Below are 25,895 nucleotides of genomic sequence, written 5' to 3' on the forward strand. Positions count from 1 at the left end.
AGATTGGATACACAGACTATTTCATTTCTACCAGTAAGTTTTTCTTACACTGATGGATGGATGTCTGCAGGTATGTTACTCTCTTTGAATATGTACATGTATGCATCATGTTTGGTTTTTATTCATTCTCCTTCAATCAAAGCACTTGTCAATATGATGAAATGTGCGTACTCTTATTGTTGCTGGTGTGTTACTTACATGAACCTGAATCTAGTCTTTGTTCTTACATCCCTCACCTCTTCAATCAGACCCAGAATAACATTTACTCCATCAATGGTCCACTCAAGTAAAGGCGAGTGGATGCAAGTATACATTTCTAAATGGTTCAAAGAAAAGGACATATTTTATGAACACATCTCTAATTTGCAAAGCTTGTTTATTAAAGATTCTTACAAACAAGAACAGATAATCAGTGTGCCTACATTTGTGTTCCACAATATTGTTTCCTCGGTTATTTCTTAAATGGTGACAGTTCTGCATCAATTACATACATCACTTTCTCTTAACAAATCGATGCTATCTATAGCTTACGGAGGAACAACAGAGACATCTCTGGTTTCTTCATGTTTTAGGTTCCTCTAAGATGGACGTTTGGAAGATGCCAGATGTCAATTAGGTCTCATTTGTAAATAAAATGTCTTGCTTTCTGTGAATGCTTCTCTCTCGCTGCACTTGACCTATTCCACAAACAGACTGTTTCTGTTTTTAGCACTTGTAACAATGCAGCTCTTGAAGGGACCCCTGGCTAAGGTCCAGTGATGCTAATACTTGGCTGGTCAGCATCTATAACAGATTGGGATGTGGGCGAAGAGATGCAATTTACTGACAAGGGGTGAGCGTCGGATGTTCTCGCAGGATGTATAGTTCGTTATAAGGAGACGCTGTTCTCAATCATTTTGGGGTTCAGGTAGTTGTACTTGAGAGGCAGGGATGCGTTTCTGTTTTCAATCTCTGCAGATATCTGGGACAGGCGTTCCTGGAAGACCTTGATGCACCGTTTGGGTTCCTCCTCTGTAAAATTCTCTTCAGGTAATGTGCCTAAAGGCCTCTTTAAAAATAAATGAAAAATGTAATATTGTAAATTAAGAGAATATATTAGAGAAGCAACAGAAAAGCAAGGAGTGCTGGTGGATGCTAAGTGATCATGTTGGTTTAGAACGGCCTAATCATAGAATCAGCTTTACTTGTTTTCCTCATCTCCTTGTGCTTTTCAGTGTTTCTCTTATGTTTTAGCTCACTCTGGAAGAGATCACCACTGATCCCATGACAGCTCTGAGCCTCAAGGGTCTTTCCTAGGCCCAAAACGTTTCTCCCTGTACACCATGACATCTCCTGGGACCTCTCTTGCTTCTCTTACGCTGATTACACAAATATTATCCTTTCTCACCTTCTACTCATAAATCTGACTGTTTTTCTATGATCAAATTTTGGATAGCTCTCACATCTCTCATTTAACTTCCCCTCAAAACTGAGAGGGGCAGATTTACAAGCCCCCTGCGCAACTTTTGTGTCACTTTTCCCATGTTAAAAAGGACGCAAAAGTGAAGCAAGGGCCTTGTAAATAAGCCCCAGAGTCTTTACTTTCTCTCCACCTCCTCATCGGCATTATTGTGTCCAGATCTATAGACTTTCATTGAGACATCTAGACTTTCTCATACTCAGCCAGAAACCTTGGGGTTCACTTTAACTCTTCTATGATCACGGACACTGCAGCATGCGACTACATGTTAAATATAAGAGAAATAGTCATGTCTTCTTTTTCACACCACCATGGCGAATTCATTCAGTAACAGTTTGTAAATTATATTACCTGCTCAATGGCCTCCCTCAAAATCACTTCTCCTCACTAGATAGGATTCAGAATTGTGCCTGCAAAACCATACCCAACCTGCCAAGACACAAGCTCACCACTGCCTTTTGCACAAATCTGGGAGGCTTGTTCCGAAATTTCGACCCGCTACGAATCTTTGACAATCACATATAAAGTGGCCACAGTACCTCTCCAGTCTAGCTTTCCAACATAGTGTTCGGCTACGCTCCTCTCCAGGAATTTACTATCAGAACCCACTGGTTACAACCAGACCACAGTGTACAGGGTCCAGATTCTGGCTGCACCAAAGCACACTCACTTTTTCCAAACTCACTCTGAAATGCCACCTTACGAGTCACCTAAATGAACAATTAAAGAAGCACACTGTGCCAAAAGTATCAATGAGTCTAGCTCTGGGTCCCTATTTTGCCAAATGTTTTGAATGCTGCGGTGCAAATAGGTCTCCCCTTGTCTTAGAAATCAGCAGTTATAGTACCTTTTTTTTAAAAAGGGGAACAGACAAGATCCTACATGCTATAGAACCATCTCTTGGCTCGATTATATAGCAAAGGTGGTGGGACACATCATACTACAGCGTGTAGCATTGTGGGCTCAATCACATAATATTCTCTGCCCAGTCCAGTTTAGGTTTCGGAAAGTAAAAATTACTATGGAACAGCGTCTTCTCTGAACCTCAAACTTATAATAGGAAAATATGTATCTGCTAAGCAAGGAACTATTCGCCTTGCATTTATGGACTTGAGTAGTACCTTTGACTGGGTGAATAGGTCAAGGCTATGGTCAAATTTGTTGGTGTTATGTTTACCCATTCTACTGATTCAGTTTATAAGGACAGTGAACTCAGGTGTCAATGTGGTGAGATACGGCATGGAGGGGTTAGACAGGGATGTGTGCTGGCACCATTACTGTTTCTCTTATATATTAATTGTCTAAATACTTATATGGCCGCACATGGGAAAGATCTGCCCAAGGTAAAATCAGTTCCTGTGCTTTTCCTACTCTATGCGGATGACACTGTGCTTATGGCCCAAACGGTATGGTCTAAAAACTATTGTTGACCTTTTTGTCAACTTTATGAATGGGCTGGAGGTGTATAGCAGTAAAACACATTACAAATTATGTGGGAGGAAAACTATATGTATTATTATAAAGGGTAACAGGTTTAATGGGACACAGCCATTACAACGCAACTTTCACAACGCACTACCATTACAACAAAACTTTTACAACACAGGATCCATTACAACGCATGCCATTACAACGCAGATGCTATTACAACGCATGCCATTAAAACGTAAGTATGGGTAAGTATTTAATTTAATTTTAACCCCTACACTATCCAACACTTACCCTACTATTATACCCCCTGGAGATAGAATAGTAATTTTGACCCCTACACTATCCAACACTTACCCTACTATTACACCCCCCTGGAGTTAGAATAGTAATTTTAACCCCAACACTATCCAACATTTGCACTACTATTACATTCGCATTAATTAAAATAAATAAAAATATTTACCCATACTTACGTTGTAATGGCATGCATTGTAATAGCATCTGCGTTGTAATGGAATGCTTTGTATTGGCATGCGTTGTAATGGATCCTGCGTTGTAAAAGTTTCGTTGTAATGGTATGCATTGTGACTGTATGCATTGTAACGTCATACATTCGGTTTAATAGGGTACCCGATGTCCCTTATTTGGGAGTTACTTGTGATTATCTGAATAACGGGTTACCTGTTTATCAAAGAGGTGTTCCTGCTGTTCTTTAGCCTGTAGTGCCCTTTTTAGATTTTCCAAACAGATTGGTAATAAACCCACATTACCATTACTGCTGATCTACAAAATAAAAGGCCTACCAGTACTTCTGTATAGTGCAGATATCCGAGGATAATGAAATTGTACGGTTCTACAGCAAGAGGAGAATCACTTTTGTAGGTGGCTGTTGGGCTTGGCTACTAATAGCTTGTCTTTATTTGTATGTGAAGAATTGTGTTTTGACTATGTGGAGGATTCTGTGAACCTTGCTTCCATGCTACTGTGGATCCCCCTGTGGTCTGGGATTCACACAGGATGTAACAGGGATGTAATTGAGGACTGCCTTGGTTGTGACAGCAGTCTCAGAAATCCATGGTTGAGTTATGTGAGTCTGTTGCTCGTACCTTGGTCTGCCACAACATGTTTCATATGCTGCATACAGTATCTAAAGAAAGTTAGGTGTTCATAAGGACAACCTCTAAATCTCTTTTGTCCCTGCAGACTGTGGCAGGTCCTGACAGCATGTATGATGGTACCCCCTCAAAAAAGTTAAATGTGGCCAAGGAACAGAGGGGAAGAGAAAAACATCACTGTGAAAGAATTGTTCCATCAATGGCCATAATCTTCAAATATTGGTATACATCCTACTAATTTAAACTTGGCGACAGAGATATACTAGACATGTTTTATTTTATCATTCATTTTATTTTCATTTTATATAGTTTCTTATTGTTAAATTTATAAAAAACATTTCATCACAAGTACACTTTTTATGAATATTTTTTCAAAATACATGATTCTTAACAAATACAAACAAATATCACAAAATAATAATGAATATGTACAAAATAATATAACACAAGATATTTAAGAAAAACCCCACCTGATATTCTACACACAAACTCAAGATACTAACACTCTCACACCCATACTTCATTCAAACCACACCATCAAGGGAAAAAGGAAGAACTGAGTCTAAGTTGGCAAGATCTAAGCGCCAATTCTTGGGTCTCAAGATCCAATTTGAGACCCCTGCACCAGGTCAACGCGCGTTTCGGCGGCTCTAGGCCACCTTCCTCAGGACCTTTTCCTTAAAATTTACTCCAAAATATCAGGGGACGATAAAAACAGATATTTCCTATTTCTTGGATCCTATTTTCATCTAGGATGGCTGATTTGGAGAGACAGGATATATATAAGGTACCAGTTCTTTGCACAACACGTGGTTCGATCTTAATGATAAGTCAGTTCTCTATGGTAGCACATGTAAGGTCTTCCATGAATCAGGCTGGCTCCTAATCAGCTAATGGCTTCCGCACTTCCTTATTCGGTATAGTATGGTAAGATGTTTTCCTACGACAAGGGGACTTGCTCTGCTTATACCTCTGGAGAATTTTAGGCAGAGGAGAGTGAACTGTGCAACGGAAGACGCCCTGATGGTCGGGCAGAGTTAGCGGTTTTTAAAATCATACAACTTACTCTCCATGGAATCGCATCCCGGAACTGATAAATATCTTGTATAAGCAGAGCAAGTCCCCTGGTCATAAGAAAACATCTTACCATACTATTCCGAATAAGGAAGTGCGGAATCCATTAGCTGACTATGCTGCTTTTTATTTTATATATATATATATATGTATATATATATATATATATATATATATATATACATATATATACACACACATAGATATTTATGTATTGTGATTTTATGTTTTTTAATCTGTCTTTTATGATTATTTTATAATTGAATACATATTTATTAATTAAAATGAGTCTAGCTAGGTACTATACATTGAATTATTGTTGGTGTGTTGCATTCACTTTAACACAAAAGCAGCATATTTGTTCAAAGCATGAATAGCATATTTGGTGAATTTATTCCATCATACAAGATTATCTATGCAACAATCCATCTTACAGAAGACAATGTTAGACAAAAGCTCATGCCAGGTATTCCTAATTTAAAAAAGTCACAAGGAGGTACTATTTACCCACAACTTGGGAAACCTAACATATGCAAGGAGAAAATAGAATGCTTACCGTGTCACCTGGCTCCTCACTCAGGAGCCTTACAGCCAGCATTAAGGCAGTAGTAGTGCCCACCTCGGGCAAGATCTCGAGGACACTTTCCAGGGTTGCTGTGCCTTTGGTCTTGGGGGGAGGTTGGCGCATTGTGCAGGGACTGTTCGGCATCCAGGAGAGAAAATCAAACTACAGTGGCACAAGCCCAAAAGAAAGAAATAACAACACTTGAAAGTTGCAAATAATTTAATTAAGAAGATGTATATAGCACCAACAGCCAGGGTAGTCATAGTGCTATATAAAAACTATTTCACTTGCAAATCCAACATATGTTACATCAAAAAATATAATTGTTAGACAAAAAGAAATGCAGTGCAGGAAAGATTGTTTGCTAGGTATCAAATTAACATTGGAGGGAAGGTTGGAAAAGTTTGTGTTTCAGTCAGAGTCAGGATGCCAGCTAGAGTGTATGTACACGGAATTATCACAGAGCAAGGGGAAATTCCAAAAGGATATGAACATTGAGTCTCCTTCTTGCGGTATCCTTTCTCAGCTGGTAGTGTACCATCTTTAAAAACATTGCTTGGTTACTAGGGTGCAAGGGCGAAACACATCTGTGCAATGGCCATCATGAGTAAAGGCTGCCCGGTTGTCTACATTCAGACTTATGTTCCTGTCCAAAGGTGACCAGGGCACATTACTGAAGCTTTTATTTCTAAGAAATCCTGAACCTCCCCATCCAGAGCAATTCCCTCTCGTAAACCTCTGGACCTCCTCAGGTCAACTTCTATGGTCACAAATTCCCAATATGCTCTACCGATTCCCTTGTACTGCTATGTGTATACAGTATTCATATATTGCACACCTAGTCTTGAGATAGAAAAGTACTGATACTGTGCCACTGCTTGTTAATACCATCACATTTTTAAGATGGTTATGGTACAGATGAGTTTACTAGACTCTTACTTTCAATTTATTTTTCTCTACTACCTACAGTACTAGAAGTATATTTGCAATTACCTGCCCAGTGTTGACAGCAGCATGCTGAGCGGAACTTGTGAAAATCACCATAGTTAGATATTTGATCAATTCAGCACGGGTCTGCAGAGAAGATGGCACTCCTGAAAGAATACCAGAAATACATTTATGAAAATGCACAACACATTAAATTGTGTCAGATTCTGTGCCTCATGGGCCAGTGGTGGGTTGGTTACCGTTGTGTCGTTGAAATGATTTGTCTGTTAGTTACTTAAGTTTTGCAAAGTTTCTACACATTTGCATTAAGGTGCTACAATGCAATGGCATTGATGGCATTGTTGAAAGTGCTTTCTGAGTTCTATTACATTAAAAGATGGTATAGAATTATAGAAACGATTGAGTTCTGAAACCAAAAACTGCATTTTAATATGATTTAAAAAATGAAGTACACACAGAAAATGAATTCCAAATCATGTTAGAAACTTTTCATTTCTTAACGTTGAATGACACTTCAAGCATGAAAGTTCTTAAAACGTTTGATTTCACAATCCGCCTCAATGTTTTGTGGTTCGCTATCAAGCCAAAATCAGTGAGAAGAATGCGAATGGGGAGGATAAACAAAAACACTTGGCAACAAGGTCAAGCAATCATACCTGAGGATTTTCTCTCAAGGAAGCCTTCTTTGAAGATCTCCCTCACCCACGCTTGAAGCTCTTGGTCTTTCTGGATGCTCTCATCACCCTTATAGTAGCAGTCCACAATACCAGACACATAGCTAAGAGCAAGAGAAAATGGAGTAGCGTCAATGGTTGAAAGACCACATTAAACATTTCCAAATCAAGAGAGATCAAGCTCTACCTCTTACCTCTTACTACTGAGAAAGCAAGCATTTTCATCTAACATTTATTAAGCATGTATTTATAAGACAACTGTATAACAATAGTTCTGCATGTGTCTCCTATAGAGATTGACACCTGTGGGGGTCATCAGACAACCATATCTGATTGCCGTTAGATAAAGTATATTTTTTTTATGTAGTCTGTTTTCCTCAAAGGAAACATGGCTACATTTAAAACTAAGGGGCCAATTACAATTTCGTGTGGAAACTTTCTGCCAAACCCTGACTCGGAATCGGAACCAACTGACTCGTGGTCAGCGGTTCCGCCTGCCCGATTATGATGCAACTGAACACTGTTCGGTCGGAGTCCCATTGACTTTTATGGAAGCCTGTGTTCCGACTGACAACACAGGCTCCTATGGAGAAATAGGGTGTGTGTGTAAAACTCTGCACCCTGTTGCAGGCACCCCGCGGTACCTGCCACACAGTGAAGGGCTTTCCTGGGGGGTCTCTTAGGTACCCCCTCGGACCCAAAACAGAGGAGGCTGCAGGGTAAAGGGAGCCCTCCAAGGGCCTCAAAAATCACTTTCTGAAAGCCTTTCTATGTCGGACAGACCGACTCGGAAAGGCTGCTGTAAATCGACATTGTATTCGCGCGAGGTCGGAAATGCTGTCTATGGAGGTGTACAATGCAGCTCCGACCAATTCGGTTTTTCCGAGAGGCAATAAGAATCAATTCTGAATGACAGTGCGGTTTACCTCCTGACCTTGAGCATCGTAATCAGTCAGGTGGATTGTAAACCGACTGAGTCGGTTGGATGGGTTCCGACACGGTCAAGGAGATTCTGACTGTCGGGAGGAGGCTTTCTGCCCGACATCGTAATTGGCCCTTAAGTTTTTTTTTTTTTAAGTTTAAAAGTTGGCAGCGGTTCCCTTGGACCACTGTTTATTCCTGAACAAGCTTTCTTTTACATTCACAAAGGGGAGTGGGTCCCCTTCTCGTTGGGGAATGGCTTACCACCTCAAGACGGGAGTCGGTAATCTTTGAATGTTTGCATTCGGGTTTTTAGTCATCTTGTGCTGATTAAGTATTTAAAAGGGACATCTACAAAACATCCATTACAAACAGTGAATCAGTATGGGATCATAATGCCATTTTAGGATTCACTAAAGGTTTACCGACTCCTAAATTGTTACTGTACTCAGATCCAGAGAATTTTCAATTGTAAAGTTAGTTTTGCATATTTTGCCCTAACTTCAACAGTGGTGTGCACATGCTCATTACACCTCCACTCGATAGAGAAGAGTTCATATGGCTTCTCTACATGTATATTCGATCAAGAGCAAACACTTAGGGCCATATGTACAAAGCCATTTTACATTTCCTAATAGTGGTATCGTTATTTCAGGCCTTTTGGAAATGCAAAATGGTGCGAAAGTCATTTTTGATGGTGCAAATTGCGCTTTCCATCACGTAGAAGTCACATTGTTTGCATTTCGATTTTGGAAATCGCAAATTGGTATTTAGAAACAGTGAATCACTCATACTATATACAAAGGTTTTCCGTATTACGATTAGTCACAAAATGGCCATTTAGAAAATGCAAATACCATCAAAGTATATCAGGTAGTAACGAGGTGGAAACTGTAAAAAGTCCCCCAAACACATCTGTATCTTTCAAAAAGGCAGCGCTGTATGTCTTGGGAAGGAGAATAAGGAATTCGGCTGGTAGGTAGAGAAGGAGGAGAGAGCAGAGGATATTTAGGGTTGGAGTCACCCTGTTTGAGCAGACTGAGGAGGCTAGGGATGTGCTGGGGAGGGTGCCCAGGTTTGTGACGTGCACTAGCCAGGATCAGCGCACCGTCCAGCTGCTGAATCACAGCTGGGTTGATATCCTTGACCCGGAGTAGGATCTACTCAACGTTGGGATTCTGAGGTTCGGCGAATATTAATTAATTGTTGTGTTTGTGTTCTACCATGCTAACATTTTTTTGCCAAATAGCATGCTACTCACACTTAGACATAAGTTACGTATCGTTTACATTAGAATATTATTATTATGTGATACAGTTTCAGCTAGGCAGGTGCTCAGCGCTACCTGATAGTACTCATCTGCGCTTGCTCTTGCTGGTACGTTCTTAATCTGACTGCCAGGCTTATTACTGACTGTAAGCATTATGATCACATCTCCCCTGTTCTCAAAAACCTTAAATGGCTTCCGATCGAAGGCAGATCCACCTACAAGATCGCCTGCATCACGCACAAAGCCTTTCATCAAAATACCCTATCTTACCTCTCTGACAAACTTCAAAAAGCGGGGTTTACTAGAACAATGAGGAGCACTAACACTCTGGTCCTTGTCCCTCCTCTGTTCAACTCAGTCTCGCTGATTCTCTGGTAATGCGCCTTCCGTCTGGAATGCCCTTCCCAAAGATCTACGTTGCAACCCCTCCTACCCCTGCTTTAAAAAAGACCTCAAACTGCTCCTTCTCAATAAATACTGGGGTTCTTAATTTAATTTATTGTCACTAGCCATGAACTCCTCCCCCTTACACTGTCTATATTGGCCTCCCTTTACTTATAGTTTCACCCCTCCCTCCTCCCCATCATATTTCTCTCTTTCTACTCACACACCCTCAGCCACCCCCTTTTTTCCCTCTCGGACTACCCACCTCTTGCCTCCTGCATTCCACCTACCCCTCTCCCTCCACAATTGTTCCTCACCCTCTCGTCTCTCCATCTTCTGACACACTATATAATCTTCACTGTCTTCAAGTTCTACTATCTTCGATCTGATATTTGATTTAGATCTTCCTAATTTAAAACCTTCTTGCCTCATTTTCTCAATTGTACTAAGTTTGTCTGTTATTCTGTGTTACCAAATCCTGTAAAGCACTCTGATACTCTTGGGTCCAGCTAGCGCTATATAAAACCTTATGAATAAATAAATAAAGAAGCCATTTCACATGCTCTGTCCTCCTATCACCAAAGGGAATCCGCTATATCAATGAGTTAGCTTTCTCTGTGACTTTCTTTATGTGGCTCATACAGTCCCAAGTTATTTCACAGTGATGTATAGTATGCATCTATCCATTGCAAAAAGGGAGACTGAGTTAGTCCATCAAGGGGGTTGAAAAATGATAATATGTGTTAAGGAACTTTGGAATAGAGATTTAAGGATTAGTATGGCTAACTCAATGACAGTTGATAGACTCAAATCTAGTACTATAGGCAATCTTTTTTAGATAAGTACAGTGTGACTGCATTTGCCTGTCATAATAATTTTGTTTATCTTCTTCCTTTCTTACATCAGCATCCAATGCCAAGAAGAAGGGAAGTGTAGAACAGGGAAAGAGCTGGGGAGGAGGGGCCGACCACCAGCACCACCATTGCTGGCTCCGCTCAGCCTTGTAAGTCCTAGTATTTATTAATATTACTTCCCTTATATTGAGTTTTATGATTGTTGTAGGCTGAGGGTAGAATCTTGGATTATTGGAATGTTTGTGCTGGGTACCAGGATGGGAGTTTCTACCTGGAGCCTAGTGTTGCCTGCGAGAAATAAAGTTGCTCTGCAACACTTTCCAGTTGTCTTACCAGATATAAATCCATGTGTGCAAAGCACAAAGGATTAGCTCTTTTACCTCTGCCCACAATCTACTTTAAAATGTTGCCTTTTTATTTTTTATACTTTTTTTCCAACTGCCCTATCCAATTTTTGTTTCATTCCTGTTATCCCTGCATTATCTTTTTGGCTAAAGGGATCTATGGGTGATAGAATGGTTGAAAGAAAGGGTGTATACAGAATGGATGAATAAAGGATTAGAAATTTTAGTTAAAGACTGAATGGGAGAAAATAAAAAACTTAACTCATGGTAGCTATGGGTGAATATAGAAGAATGAAAGAATGAATGAATAATTGGAGTGATTGGCTGAATGAAGAAGGGAGTTCTTCTGGAGAGGGACATGCTGCTTACCTACTTTGCTTACTTTGTTTTATGGTTATCAAAGCTAGGTTTCAAAGTGGGGGGTATTTTTTAAATGTTTGTTCTGCTCTCTTGACTCACTGTATCTTTTAATCAAGGCAGAAATGTATACCACTCATCATCATTCATCACCCCTCCCCCTGCCCATGGAATTTCACCACCCATGACCGAAGTGCAGTTTTGTTCAATTTCTTGACTGCAGTGTTGGCTGTGCAATGCTGACCTGCTTCAGTTAATGCAGCAGTTGCAAAGTTTTCAATGCATTGCAACCAAAACACACAAGGTGTTTTTTCCTTCACCCACTCAGTCAACTCTTAGTACTTCACTCCTTTATTCTTTCCTATGTTCTTCTGTACCAGCTTACCAAAAAAAAGGAAAACACCATTCTTGCATGTGCCACATTTTATGGCCATGTGTAATGATTGCAAAATATATTTCATGGTTTCCCATAAAAGATTTATTATATATCTGTTCAGATTGTTTACTTTCATCAACTGCATTTACAGAATAAACCAAAGCTTAATAGTCATTTCACAAATTGATTATCAGTGACACCCCTCTATTCTATATGAAAAGCTCTACCTACCCACCTAATCCCTTTAAATTACCATGCAGTAGAGTAAGTCAGGTTTCCTTTCCTTACTGCCCATAAAATGAATTTGTTTTAAATAATTTGGAGTGGTGGGCAAGGCCAGTGACTAAAGTGGGAGTAAGTGCCTGATTTGATTTAAAGTTTGGCATATGGGATACACTGTGACAAATGTGACAAATACAATCTATATAGCCTGTTCCTTTCACGATAGTGCAGTGCATCGTTTTCCCCAATATCTGCTTACGGCAGACAGGATATCTGCATTTTATATGTGAGTTGTGTGACGTAGTATCTTATTTATTACTCATCTGCCTCTTCATACTCAGGTTAGACAGTGAAAGGCATTTGGAGAATAGCAGGAGCATTGCAAATACAGATAGATAATTGTCAACTACAGCTGCCCCACCTGCAGAAGTAGCAAAGCACTTGACGTGCTAGCTAACATGCCTCCCTTAATTTAGCACAATGTAACTTGAACTCCATAGTACATAATGCCTTACTCATTGAGAGGTAATTTATTTTAATTTTTCTACTGAAAGTGTTTTTTTAGTATCTAGAAAAGTCAACAAAACAAAAGAAAAACAAAATCAAATCGCATTTTTTAAATCCAGTGTAATTCTGCCTTAATACTTTTCTGCTAGATAATCAGTGCTTTTTATGCAAGGCACATGTGGTTTAAATATAAAATTGGCATTGTGACGCTCCTAATCATAATCACATCAAATTCTAATGGCACTAAGGGACCAGCAATTCACTGCCACACTCCAATTTTTAACAATTGTTTGCACAGAGCATTATTTACAAATTTTCTTTTTTCTTTTTGTTTTTTTGATATAGCTACTCCTGCTGGTCCACCTGTAACACCCAAAAGGCAGGAGATAGCAGCCCAGCTGCAGCAGCAGAGGCTGGACACTCTCCAGCTAAAATATCGGCAGCTAGTGGTTCAGGTGGATGAAGTAGAAGAGGCTGAAATATCTGCCTTGAAGTCCGGCCCCAGTGCAGCAAGTCAGCCACATCTTCTTGCCTCTAGGCCATTCTACCATCAGTGCCCCTGCCAGCCGTCAAGAGCCTTAATGGAACTACTGCCCCCCTCCTGCTCAGAGTAGACATTGCTGAGGCCCATCCTGCAGCAACTGGACCATATGGAGAGGCATGCGGCGAGCTGGCAGGACAGGTTAGAGCGGATGCTAGACCAGCTCCAGACCCAAATGGACAATGCCCCCTCTTTGCCCTTTTTAAATTTTTGGTTTTGGTGTGAGGGACTTGTTGTGGGTAAAAAGGGTGGGAAGGGAGTTGGGACTGTTTTTTTTAATTGTTGGACTTTTAGACATTGATTGTGGAATGGGGTTGGGTCAGTTTATTTGGGGACATGAATGGGTCTGGTGTGGGTGGAGAGGGTGGGCTGTTTTGTAAAATAAGAAAGGGGAAAATGTTATTTCTTCATGATTCATGCCTAAAGTAATTTATTGGTGTATTACTTTGCACTGCTGAATTTGTACCCAGCCTGCATTTTTCTAATCTACTTATAAAAGTGTATATGGTTAGTTAAAGTTAGTTATGTACCCGGTAACAATCTTGACCAATAAGGGGATGCTGCCATGACCTATATTGCCTATAACAGCCTAGATAAATTATTACTTATCTGCAGTAGCAGTTAGTTGCTTACATACTAACTTACATAGTTGACTTTACTCCATAGTTCTTTTACCCGAATTTGGATGAAGCAATAACAGGGACAGCATCACAAATTTACAAGCAATGTCTCACTCCCACCCATGGGAGCTCCAACTGTAGGATTAATCAGAAGGATTATCAATTGCAGGCAACTAACTAGAGATAGAAACACCTAGTTAGTGGGTTATAAATTACAGTGTAGCTTTACATGCTTTACAAATAATTGAGACCAGACTAATACATGACACAACAAAGAATAACTGATAGTGATAAAATAAAAACATTTAGCAAGAGTAACTTCATCTTAGCAATAGGGAGCTAGTATTTAATTAAAACTAAAGTTAAAAAATGGTTGGGTCATGAAAAGTAGACTCAAAGTCTGGATTGGACATGGTTAAGCATGTTCGCAATAGAAGGCCTGAATGAGGATGCTGACGACTGATATCTAACATATGGATCACTTTCATTTGCAGCATGGGTAAATAGGGCCAGTGTGGGCTATTGCTTAGGTAATAGTAGATTCTAGAGTGAGTCACTTTCACCACATCCGCCCCACCAAGTGTGTGATTCATTTAAGGTGTAAATTAAGTCAGACCTCAATGAATTACAGAATCCGGGGGAAGAGGATTAGGTGTGACAAAGACAAACACTACACATGGACAATATTCATCTGGACGATAAGCAGAACATCGTCATCAATCTGTTGTGGAAGAAAACGAAGAAAGGAGTATGACACAGTACAGTTAAATGCATTGCAAACAGAACTTCTGCCCCAGAAATGCAAGTTATCAGTTATCTAAATGTTCTGTCTTCTAGGTTTGAAAAAAACTAATTATGGAGGAGTGAACCCACCTAGTTCTAAAAATATGATTGTTAAAAGAAAAATGATACTGTATTGCAAACTTAGGTGGTGTATCTGCGTTCTCCTCTGGAATGTCCATCACTCTTGGGTGCCTGTCTGGACTGATTCGGTAGGTAAGCGGGAGTGTTGAGCTCAGCTTTCGCCTTTTGTTAGTGCAGGAGACAAGAAGGACTGCTGATTATAAAACAGAACCTATATTGTAGAGTCAAGGAGAAGGAAAGAAGTAAGGTACGTTTCATTAGGAGTGAACCAAAAAGTTTCAGAGGCAGAGAAAAAAAGAGGAATCAGAGTTTCACTTTTGCCACAAGTGCAACACACACACTCCCAAGCATTTTACAAATCAGCACAAGTCTCTCCATTTCACATAGCTGAGTTCTAGGCCTCAGAGTCATGGTTTCCCCTTGAAGTCAATACATTCTAGCTTCTAGCTGTTGATGAGGCAGTTCCTCCATGAGTTCTTCCATCCTCCTTCTGATTCCGAGTAACTCAATGCCAGTCATGAACTGAGCAAGATAGATGTGCAGTACACTGCCGTTGAAGAACAAGTAGAGAAACAGAATGAAAGTATTTTGTATAGGTTTTTGTTTGCTAATTAAAATGACTGGTCTGGTCTCTGAAGACACAGAAAAAAGAAGTGGACCCTGCAAGTAAATCTCGCTAAGTGTGAAAGGGCCACTCACCTTCAGGAAAAACGATTACATATCATTCAGGCCCCATACATTGTAAATCATCTAAATCAAGTTCCCAAATTACAGTTTATTGCCCTCCCTCACTGTCTGCCACCAAATCAATAAGTAATCATCACTCACAATCTCTCAATAATATATCACACATTGCTGCAATGGTTACCAGTTCAAATCCAAGCATGATGGGAGGTACACAATTGTATCTACTCTTTGATGCAATCAACGGATTAGAATTTGGCAGTCTTTAAATCAAATTATCTTCTGGGTCAGCGCTTCTAGCTGATGAACAAAATTGATAGGAGTAGACTGCACAGTTGATTTCTGCTAAGGAAGATTGTGAAGGCCAATCATCCTCAGGAAAAAAATATTACCCATCATTCAGGCCCAAAATCTAACAAATTCTCCAAATCAAGTTCTCAAATTATAGTCGAACACCCTCCCTCACTGTCTGCTATCACATGAATCATCAGTCATCACTCACAATGATTCATTAATATATCACTCATTGATGCAGTGATTACCTTTTCAAATCCAAGCAAGGTGTTAGGTACACAATTGTATCTTATCTTTGATGCAAGCAACAGATTGGATAATGGCAGTCTTGTAAATCAAGTGATCTTCTGGGGCAGCCCTTCTAGGTGATGAAAAAAGAAGGATACGAGTGGACAGTACAGGTTAATTTCCACTAAGTTATATTGTAAAGGCCAATCACCCTCAGGCAAAAATGATCACCTATCATTCAGGCCCCAAACATTGTACTTCATCTAAAGCTAGTTCTCAAATTACAATTGAACCTCCTCCCTCACTGTCTACCACATGAATCATCATCACTCATAATCACTCATTGTTGCAATGGTTGTGGTTACCGCTTCCAATTCAAGCACGAGCAGGTTAGGTAGGCAACACATTGGAATCTTGTAAATCAATGATCTTCTGAGCCAGCCCTGATAAGTGGTGAAAAAAAGCATAGGCATGCAAGGGAGGTAGGCGGTGTCCCCAATTTGATGAAGGAATTGTAGTGGCTTCTTCACTGCACACTGGGCAAACTGTAATGATGCCACATATATGACTAAAATAAGGTGACGCAGCATAAATCTGACATAAACATAATGTTCCACTAGCTACATTTGTTGTACTTTTTTTGGGGGAAAGAAAGAAGTTCAATAAGAAATAATTACAAATAATTACTCAGTCAATGAAGTAGAGTTTGTCCTCAAACTCAGGTTGTTCACCCAGAAGTTGGTCAGCCAATACACTTTATTCTGACCAATTCTCCTCCTCCTCCCGTGCTGTTTCAGGAAAGGTGTAATTGTGAGGTATGAAATGTTGGTTCATTTTGCTCATGGCAAATCGCTCCATGCTGAGCTCTGACCATTAGCGCATCTTCACATACCAATAAAGTGATGGGTTTTGATTTACATAGACCTATTTTCGATCATCCAGATACTCCTGGAACATCCTCTGGATGGTCATTGATGCTGCTACTTGCTCAACCTCTTTTGCCAACATCTCTGTATTGTGCTTAAGCCCTGCAGATTGATACCAATAAAATGCAAAGATTGGGTCTGGTCCTTCAGTTGCTGTTGTTGCCAGTGTTCTGGTTGATGGTGTTGTTGGCAGCTGTGACACAAGTTGAAGACAGCACCCCAGAACTGCCCGGTGGAACTCTAACTGCCAGCCGTTGTTCTTACAAATTCTCCAGCTTACTAAAAATCCACCTCCTGTATTTTAAAACATTCCCTTCAGAAAAAGGAATGAAAGTGGGATTTTTTTTTTTTTTACATGGATCAAGTTGTGTGACACAGATATACTGTTTGGGCGAGATGATGTCATTTTGCAGCCTTGCATTGGAAGCCAATCAAAAAAGTAATTTCTGATTCAAGGCATGTACTTCTGTGTCTTTGCTCACACCTGCGAGGGCTAACCCTTCAGACACTTTCATTAGCTGGTCCTGTAGCAGATGCAAAAACAGGAGAGCATGGCCCATCGTATATGTCATCCTTGGTAACTTCCTGTGTGAAAACCTCAAATAGGAGTAGCATTTGTGTCAGGCACTTGACCAGGCCCCATTTGTCCACATAAATGGTCATAGCTTTCCTAACTTCATCCCCTTATCTTTGAATAACATAGTCATTGATCTGTTTGAACTGCTCAAACAGACTTTGCAACATGTAATGAATCGAGTTCCAACGTGTTGGTACCTCCTGTATAAGGGCTTTAACCAGTACTCTTGTAGCACGCTGAATAATCCACACCTGCTTCTGGGCTTTAAAAGAATGGCTCAAATTAGTGCAGATTCTTCCGCAGGTGGTCAGTATGCTGCTGACTATATCTTCTTTTTTTCGAAAGTCTTGCACCATCAGCTTGATGCAATGGGCCAAACACAGGACTTTGAAATAGTCACTGTCTACCATGACCTTGACTATGTTACTGCCATTGTCTGTGGCAACAAATCCAATTCTGAGACCTCTCCGTTGAAGCTATTCAGAACCTTTGCTATCAAATTCATTCAAGATGTTTGTAGCTGTATGTGATTTCTCCATGGCAAACATGGCCACTGTTGCATGCCGGCAAACATTCTTAAAATGTTTGTCAGGGCCAAGAACTGTAGATAGCTTTTGCTTTACCCCTGGAAAAGAGATCCAGTATGTAGTGATACACATGTAATCAGTTACCTGACAACTGGTCTACATGTCACTTGTCAGGTGGATAGTTTGAACAATAATTTGTTACATAGCTTGTCCAATCAGTTACAGCACATCGTGATGCAACCCTGCAAAAGCAACTCTGGTAAAATAGGACCAACTTAGAACCTTTCAATTCGGGCAGATGGATGCTGTGAATTCTAAGAATCACACTCCTTCCACAAAAGAGAGAGCCCAGTTCTAATATTTTTTCCAGCTTCCCATTGAACAAATGTCCCATTGAGTGATTGCAGTTTTAGGGCCCCTCCTGCCTAACATGCCTGAAATCGTAGCTTGTAATTTTTTCTTCTTTTCTAGAGCCACTGACACAGGTGACTTTTGAAAAATAGGTGATGGTAGACTCAGTGCTCGTCATGGTGGGGCAGTCACTGTATGGTGTGGTGTCACCATCTGACCTTTGAACCTTATGCCACTGTGAAGTCGCTGAGGTGGGGGATTCTGCTGGTGCACTGATGGGGAAAGGGCTGCTTTGCATGAAGATGTCACCCTCTTCTTCCTCATCATCACTTGTGGGTGATGGTCCTCGGCTCTACTCACCTTCACCATCATGACCACTTTCAGCAATTGTTTTAAGGCGCTCCTCCCACTGGATTGCATGGTGTTTTTTCATATGGGTCATTTGGCCTTCAGTAAAATAATGTGAACTAGGCTAACCTCGACTAACATGGGTGTTGCAAATGCTGCATACTACAATGTGCTCCCCCTGTGTTCTAAATGTAAAAAACTCTGTAACTGGGGAGAAGTACTTTTTACTGTGCCACTGCCAAAGCCTGAAGAAGAACTGGAGGTAGGTTGGGGTGTCGTTGATTGTCTCTTTGCAGTGCTTACTTTTACTGAGGAAGTGGTTAGGGCATTTTTCAGCTGGGACTTTGCAAAAATTAAAGCTAGCAGTGCTACCTGTGCCACATCAATTGGAGGAGGGTGAATAGCAAAGTCGGACTCCTCTGTGTCACCTTCCACAATGACTAGCTTTTCTTCGTCATTCTCCTCACAATCGCCTTCCATAATTCTAAGGCTTTCAGGAACTTTTCTTTTCCTTTGCCTCTCCCTGACTCTGGAGGGGTCCAATCCACTTCCCCATCATCATCATCTGAAGTGTTGCTTGAAGAAGATGATGGAGTAGTACCCTCCCTTTTCTTGCTTGAGGTCTGGGTGCTAATTATTCTAAAAGAGGAGGCTCTTGACCGTCAGGAAGCTCGGCTTCCAGTTCTGCACCAACATTAGGAAGATGTACTATTGCTGCCTGCTGCTGGTGTCTACTTTACTCTGTTTCTTGAAATGATTGGGTACTAGTTTGCAAAAGGGACAAATAAAATTGAACGTTACTGCTCATTCGCATCGCCATGATTGCAGTGACTGCCTACCTCACAGACTTGGTCTTAGGCTTAGGTTGGCTGGTACTGTTGATGTGAGAGTGCTGCTCCTAGCTTGCTCCCCGGAGGCTGGTGCTGCAGGCACACAATGTTGTCCATAAAAGTTTTCAGCTAATACGCCACTGGTGGAAAGCTTCGTTTTCTCACTGACCACTTTCTTGGTGAAACTTTTTTGGGGCCATGTTAAAGCTCTCCATTGGCAGTTGCACTAAGCTGCACAAGTGGAAGAGATTAGAGGACTGACATGTGATGCCACTGTACAGGCCTTTTGTTTGACAGTACTGTGGGAGATGTCTTGTCTTCTCTTGTGCACTCAAAAGCAAACAAGCAAGAAAAACATTCAGTGAAACGTGGAATTGTTATAGTTTGAATTAGTACACACAAAGGCAATATTAGTGTGATGTTGACAAAGTGGAATAGCAAATTAAGGTAGACATTTAAAACCCTACTTAAAAATATAAATATCTTTTTTTTACAAAGTTCACAGTGGAAAGAGGACGACTAAGAACAAAACAAATGAGTGGTTTAATACAAATTTATAATTAGCCCACTAAGCACTTATGGGAGCAATTAAGTTTGACCTGAGATATAGAATTGCCTTTGAAAGGAAGGCTTAGAAAAATACACAAAATAAGGCCCACAGGAATTGGCATATAGGACTATAGCAAGATCTACTAGTCGCATCCTGTACTAATAATATCAGATAATTCTGGCACCTAATTGTGAAAGTATCAAGATGTCAGGTAGTGGAAGAAGACTTTAATATACTCTCACAGATCTGGGAGGATCACTTTTGCAAGTTATATGTAGGGCCAGTGAACAATGGTGTAGCACCCACAGAACCCTTACTCCTAGGGATCCATGATTGCTTAACTTTCTCTATAGATGAAACATTCAATGCAATTGTATCCATGCACAAGGTGAACGCCCCAGCATTAGATCTGATCCCAGGACATCTCTATCTATCAGAACCCCAAATATGGAGCGTTATTCTCAATTACACATACAATGCCATATTGAAAGGGGCAGAAATCCCTGATTCTTTGTTAGGTGTGGAGGTGGTCCCCATTTATAAAAAGGGAGATGAAAGTGACCCGACAAATTACAGGAATATAAGACTTATAGATATCGCCCAAAAAATATTCTGCCGTCAATTGTTGGGGAGAATTAATGATTGGATGGGGGGGGATCTACTAACTCCTCTGCAGGCAGGCTTCAGAGCGAAGACAAGTACTGTAGATCAACTATTCCATTTCCTCATTATCCTATGGAAATATGTAACAATTGGGAAGGGCGCTCTCTATATGGTTTTTGTGGATCTCTGCGCTGCCTTCGACTTGGTGCCAGGGGGCAAACTTTGGGCAACTTTGGATAAACGTGGGATCCCAAACTATCTCCTTCAAACCCTCAGGAGATTGCATACAAACAACTATGCCCAAATTAGACGGGGGAAGGAAGGTGGGCTCAAAAATCGGATAGTGGTGAGTTGTGGAGTGAGGCAAAGGTGCGTTCTTGCACCAATGCTTTTCACACTCTACATAAATGGTATGATCGCTACACTAATAGAGTGCAAGAACGATCCACCCAAGCTTGCAGGCCAAGAGGGGCCTGCACTGCTCTTTGCAGATGATACCCTGCTCATCTCACGAATGCCAATGGGACTCCAAAGCCTGGTAGACAAGTTTGAAAGGCCCTCTTTACACCACGGATTGGAAATTAACACCAAAAAGACAAAATGTATGGCTTTTAAATGCCTCAAGTCTTTTAAGAGTAACATAATTCTGAGCTCAACCAGACTAGAAGAGGTGAAACAATTTGATTATCTTGGGTTTCAGTTTATAAATACCCCATCTTGGACACCACAACTAGTGAAGAGCCAGCTGTCATTGCAGCATGTGGGGATGACTCAAATAAAAAATCTAAGAAAGTTAATCTACAGACTGTTGACCCCCGCAATTGGAGTATATCAAGCAAAGGGATAAGGGGCAGCACTCTATGGCGCAGAACTGTGGGGACATATTAACGTGACTTTAATTGAGAAAACAGAAAACTTTTTTATTTGATCTGTTTTGGAGCTTTCTCGAAATACCTCACTAATACCAATGCGCTTAGATTTGGGCATAAAGAGTGTTGCTCGCACAATACATCTGCGACCTCTAATTTTTTGGATGCTCACATGGTCAAATAAGTCCCCATAGCCAATGAAAGAGTCAATACAAGAAATATTATCGCTGGACACCAAAGGTAGCGTCCAATGGTTAACCCATATTAAGCAAGGGTTGGGCAAACTTGGTATGAGTGGCCTATGGCTATTCCCTGAAAATGTCCCAAAAAACTCTGTAAGTCTTCTCAAAAAGAAATACTGGAGCCAAGTAGAGGTCACTTGGCTAAAATGGAATAATGTAGGGGCATTAACAACTTCATTTTTAAATATAAAAGACAAGCTGCAGCAAGAAGAATTGTTGGACAGAATAGAGCCACCGCTTGAAGGGCACTTTATTTAAAATTCAGATATGACACCCTTCCAGTCAACAGCTTTGTTGGCTGTTGGAGGGCGCTGAATTCTCAACTAGTTGTCCTGTGTGCAAAGGTGTTCTCAAATCAGAAGTTCACTGTCTGTTTTTTTGCCCTATGTATAACCAAGCAAGAAGGACCTGGTTAATTCCAATTTGGCGAATTCTGCCAGCCAATCGCTTAGTAGAGATTGTTAGAATCTTGAAAAGCGACTGTACAGAATACCTAGTTTTTTACTTGTCTAGATACTTATTGTATGCATGGATGGTTAGAAGTAGAGCATTAAAATCACAGAATAACTAGGGCCAGGGCAGTGATCTTATCGTGAAGTATAATAGGTTCTTACCACTCAGTCTATACCTGCCAGACACGCCATATTGTGATTTAGCACGCAATGGCTCAATAATTATGCTGCTATCCTGTTCTTGACGATTACCTTGATGGTTATGTATCCGAGAAGGGAATATTCATTTGTACGTCGATGGCTTATGTATATGTGAAGTTAATATCAATTTCATTTATGATTTTACTTAATATATTCAAATTCAAAATGATAGTTTAGAGCTTTATGATCCAAAGGCACTAGGCACTTTATAAATAATTTTAACCTGATGTTTTATGTATTAGCGAAGGAAGTATTAATCTTAACTGGGATTTTACTCTATGTAATGAATTTGTACATAGATTGTTTAGATATGTGTGATTAGAAAGGCACTAGGCAATTTATCAACAATTTGCTATGATCTATATCAAACATAGAGAGATATAGTATGGCACATAGATATGTACTTAGAAATAGATATTAGGGACTGTTCCATGACTGGGGGTCAAGTATAGGTGTCAATCATTTGTCATTTGTGTCCAAATAATAGCATGATGGAGCAGTGAGGTGAGGAAAAAATTCAACAAGACAACACAAAAGATAAAATGGGAAAGAAGAGAGGGCGGGCTGGAGAGAAGAATGATGGAATGGAGAAAGGAAGGGTGGAGAAAGGAAGGGTGAAGTGATTGGCGGACGTCGTGAGAACAGTTAGATGTGTGGTCAAATTCATTGAGACTTGAAGTGTAAAAGGCTCCATTTCGTCACATACTTTTCCAGAATTTAACTTATGGAAGACAAAAGGGTGCTGGGCTCATTTGTCTCACTCAGTGCTAATTGCAATTTTGTTCAAATGGTGTGGTATTTTAGGTTACTGGTTACTCCCTTGTCCGTCCACACCACCAAAAGCAGGCACGATGCAAAAATGAACATCAAGTTGGGATCTACATTTGTGTCTGCCTGTCAGGTTTCAGAAATAGGTACAAACTCAGGGTCAGGGCAGGCTCTAGGGCGGTGCTATTGGTGCCACCACACTCGGCACTGACTTTGTGGGGGCTGCGATATGTTCATATACAATATGGTTTTAAAAGAACCTTCTGCTACTGGTGAATACCTGCCCTGATACAGAAGATTGGAGATTTGTCTATTGTGAGTTTTAACTAATCATAAAGTATTGCAGTAGGTTAAAAAGCCTGCAACAAAGCAGGTGTACCATGCAGATCACAAAGTGCATATATTGTAAATAGGTCAGTGTGTTACTGCTTCTGTCAGGGAGCCCCTTTTGTTACTTGCAGTTTATAAGTTCAAATCCTAATATAGAACAGTGAGTATTAACTACCATCAAAGAGCTGCATGCAGACTGCAAAGCTTAGATTAGAGCGTATGATTTTTTCCCCTGTCTTTCATTATCGTAATGTTGAAAAAAGGGTTCACTTTGGTAGAAATCAATTCTTATTAGTAAAGCTAGCCCCCAACCATGGTGTTTATTTTTTTTAAATTCTGAGTTTGTGCTTATCCAGAACAAGCACTCTTAAAATGTACTGCCTTCCAGTGTGGATGACTTGTGACTCCTACACCTTGTAGTCCTCAGTCAGATGTAACATTTCCTCTACACTGATTTACACACTTATGATTGATTGTCTCTTTGTAATGTGTATGTGATGTAAAGTGCTCTGACACTTTAGAGTGGTATGAGAGGAGCAATAAAACAAGAGGAATGCATGAGAGAGAGAGTGGTTATGTGGACTTGAGCGGCACTGTTGGAGGGTGGTAGTGAAGGAAATCTCTGGAGGAGGAGATCACTTGATGCACCAACAAGCATTGTCGCACTGGGCGCCACCAACACTAAAGCAGGCCCTGCTCGGGGCCTTTGTATCAGATCACCTTTAACCACAATGAATATTTACATCAGTCTACATGGGAATCCTTTGAGGTCATATGACAGCTGGTTCCCTATAGCAAGTCAGGGAGAGTTTAACTATTTCTAAAGCTCACATACATTCATTTACAGTGTCTTTTTGGCGATTCTTAACTACTTCCCCCAGTTCAGCAAAGCACCAGTATTACGCATAAGTGGTAAAGAGCCAAGTTTTTAACAATGTATTGAATTTATAATAATCTGATTGAACACAGATGTGCAGAGTTAATGAATTCCAGAGTCTTGGTCAGAACAACAAAAGAGGGCTAAATAGAAGATCTAAATCAACAAGTAGGTGAGTATTTCTTGCATCTGCCAGAAAAGAACAAAGGCACTAAGCAAAAAAACTTTCTATGCATCAGACAGGCATTTGTCCACAGGCAACCAATGCAAATATTCCAAATGGGGGTAATGTCATCATATTTTTCTCACGTTACTGATTAGCCTTAGTGCTGCATTTTGCAATCTTTGGAGTCTATCCAGACCATTTTATGGGGGAGTAGTTCTAGATAGATTAAATTCCCATAACACATAATCCAGCATAGACTGGTGGAAGGAGTTGGCTACATAACTTGTATGGCAAAATGAAATCTATGGATATATCTGCCTAGGTTGTTTCAACTGAAAGGTACAAGATTGTGTCACAGCCGAAATTTGCAAATTCAGTAAGAGATTGTCATCAATTATAATGCGCAGATTACATACAATTTTTACATACGCTTGACACTGGCCATTGCGTGAGGCCAGAGCTGATTCCCATATGTTTGTCTTACAGGTAATCAACAATATATGTATCTTGCTAAAATGTAACTATGTTTTGATCAGTTCTAGCACAGAGGCCATGTAGGAAATATTCCCAACTAAACTGCATAAAAGCAGGTCTTGATTCCATATTCTTAAAGTAAACATGCATATGGACTTCATTATAAATAAAAAATGGAAAGGGAATATAGTCAATCCTTGTACCACCCCCACGAGCAGAGGTTTTAGAGGTGAGTGATAATTCTCTGGCTAAGTTCTGTTAGATGAAAAGGAAATAATGCATTGTAGAACAGTCCCACTGATTCCTAGAACTCTAAGTCTTTGAAGAATAGTATGAACAAGCAAGTCAAAAGCAGGAGAAAAGTCCAAACGAATTACGATCTCTCCCATCCCCTTCGCCGGCATCCACCATGAGGAGTGCTTTGTGACTCTGCCCTACCTGCTTACAAGAGTATTGCTGTAGGTGTACAATAGTAAGACAATGCTGTCTAGAAGAGGAGAATTACAGCCCAGTGACTACAAATGAGGAGGTTGTGCAGAGGTATTCATGAAATCAATCTGCTACAACACTGCTTGGGGAGGTTTCAGCCCCAAGAGGACTGTAGTGATGTCTCCTCTGTTCCTGTCACAGTCAGTATTCCACCCAAGTTCTGTTAGATGAAAAGGAAATAATGCATTGTAGAACAGTCCCACTGATTCCTAGAACTCTAAGTCTTTGAAGAATAGTATGAACAAGCAAGTCAAAAGCAGGAGAAAAGTCCAAACGAATTACGATCTCTCCCATCCCCTTCGCCGGCATCCACCATGAGGAGTGCTTTGTGACTCTGCCCTACCTGCTTACAAGAGTATTGCTGTAGGTGTACAATAGTAAGACAATGCTGTCTAGAAGAGGAGAATTACAGCCCAGTGACTACAAATGAGGAGGTTGTGCAGAGGTATTCATGAAATCAATCTGCTACAACACTGCTTGGGGAGGTTTCAGCCCTAAGAGGACTGTAGTGATGTCTCCTCTGTTCCTGTCACAGCCAGTATTCCACCCAAGTTGCACCCACTTGACTTCAGACTTGCTCAGG

The 25,895-nt window shown here is 40.5% G+C and overlaps 1 protein-coding gene across 3 annotated transcripts in view; it reads right to left on the reverse strand.

The window, feature by feature from the left end:
• Positions 1 to 359: 359 nt before the first annotated feature.
• The window catches only part of LOC147678093 (hydroperoxide isomerase ALOXE3-like), a 227,913-nt gene continuing 202,377 nt past the window's right edge, over positions 360 to 25,895 (reverse strand). For all 3 annotated transcript variants that reach the window (XM_086946569.1, XM_086946568.1, XM_086946567.1), the window contains 4 exons: positions 7,249 to 7,370; positions 6,638 to 6,738; positions 5,636 to 5,806; positions 360 to 1,048 (listed from right to left, as the gene is read on the reverse strand). In XM_086946569.1, coding sequence (XP_086802695.1) covers positions 869 to 1,048; positions 5,636 to 5,806; positions 6,638 to 6,738; positions 7,249 to 7,370 — 574 coding nt within the window. In that variant the 3' untranslated portion in view covers positions 360 to 868. The remainder of the gene's footprint in view (positions 1,049 to 5,635; positions 5,807 to 6,637; positions 6,739 to 7,248; positions 7,371 to 25,895) is intronic.

This window comes from Lissotriton vulgaris, chromosome 12, assembly GCF_964263255.1.
Source record: "Lissotriton vulgaris chromosome 12, aLisVul1.2, whole genome shotgun sequence".
Classification (NCBI taxonomy): domain Eukaryota; kingdom Metazoa; phylum Chordata; class Amphibia; order Caudata; family Salamandridae; genus Lissotriton; species Lissotriton vulgaris.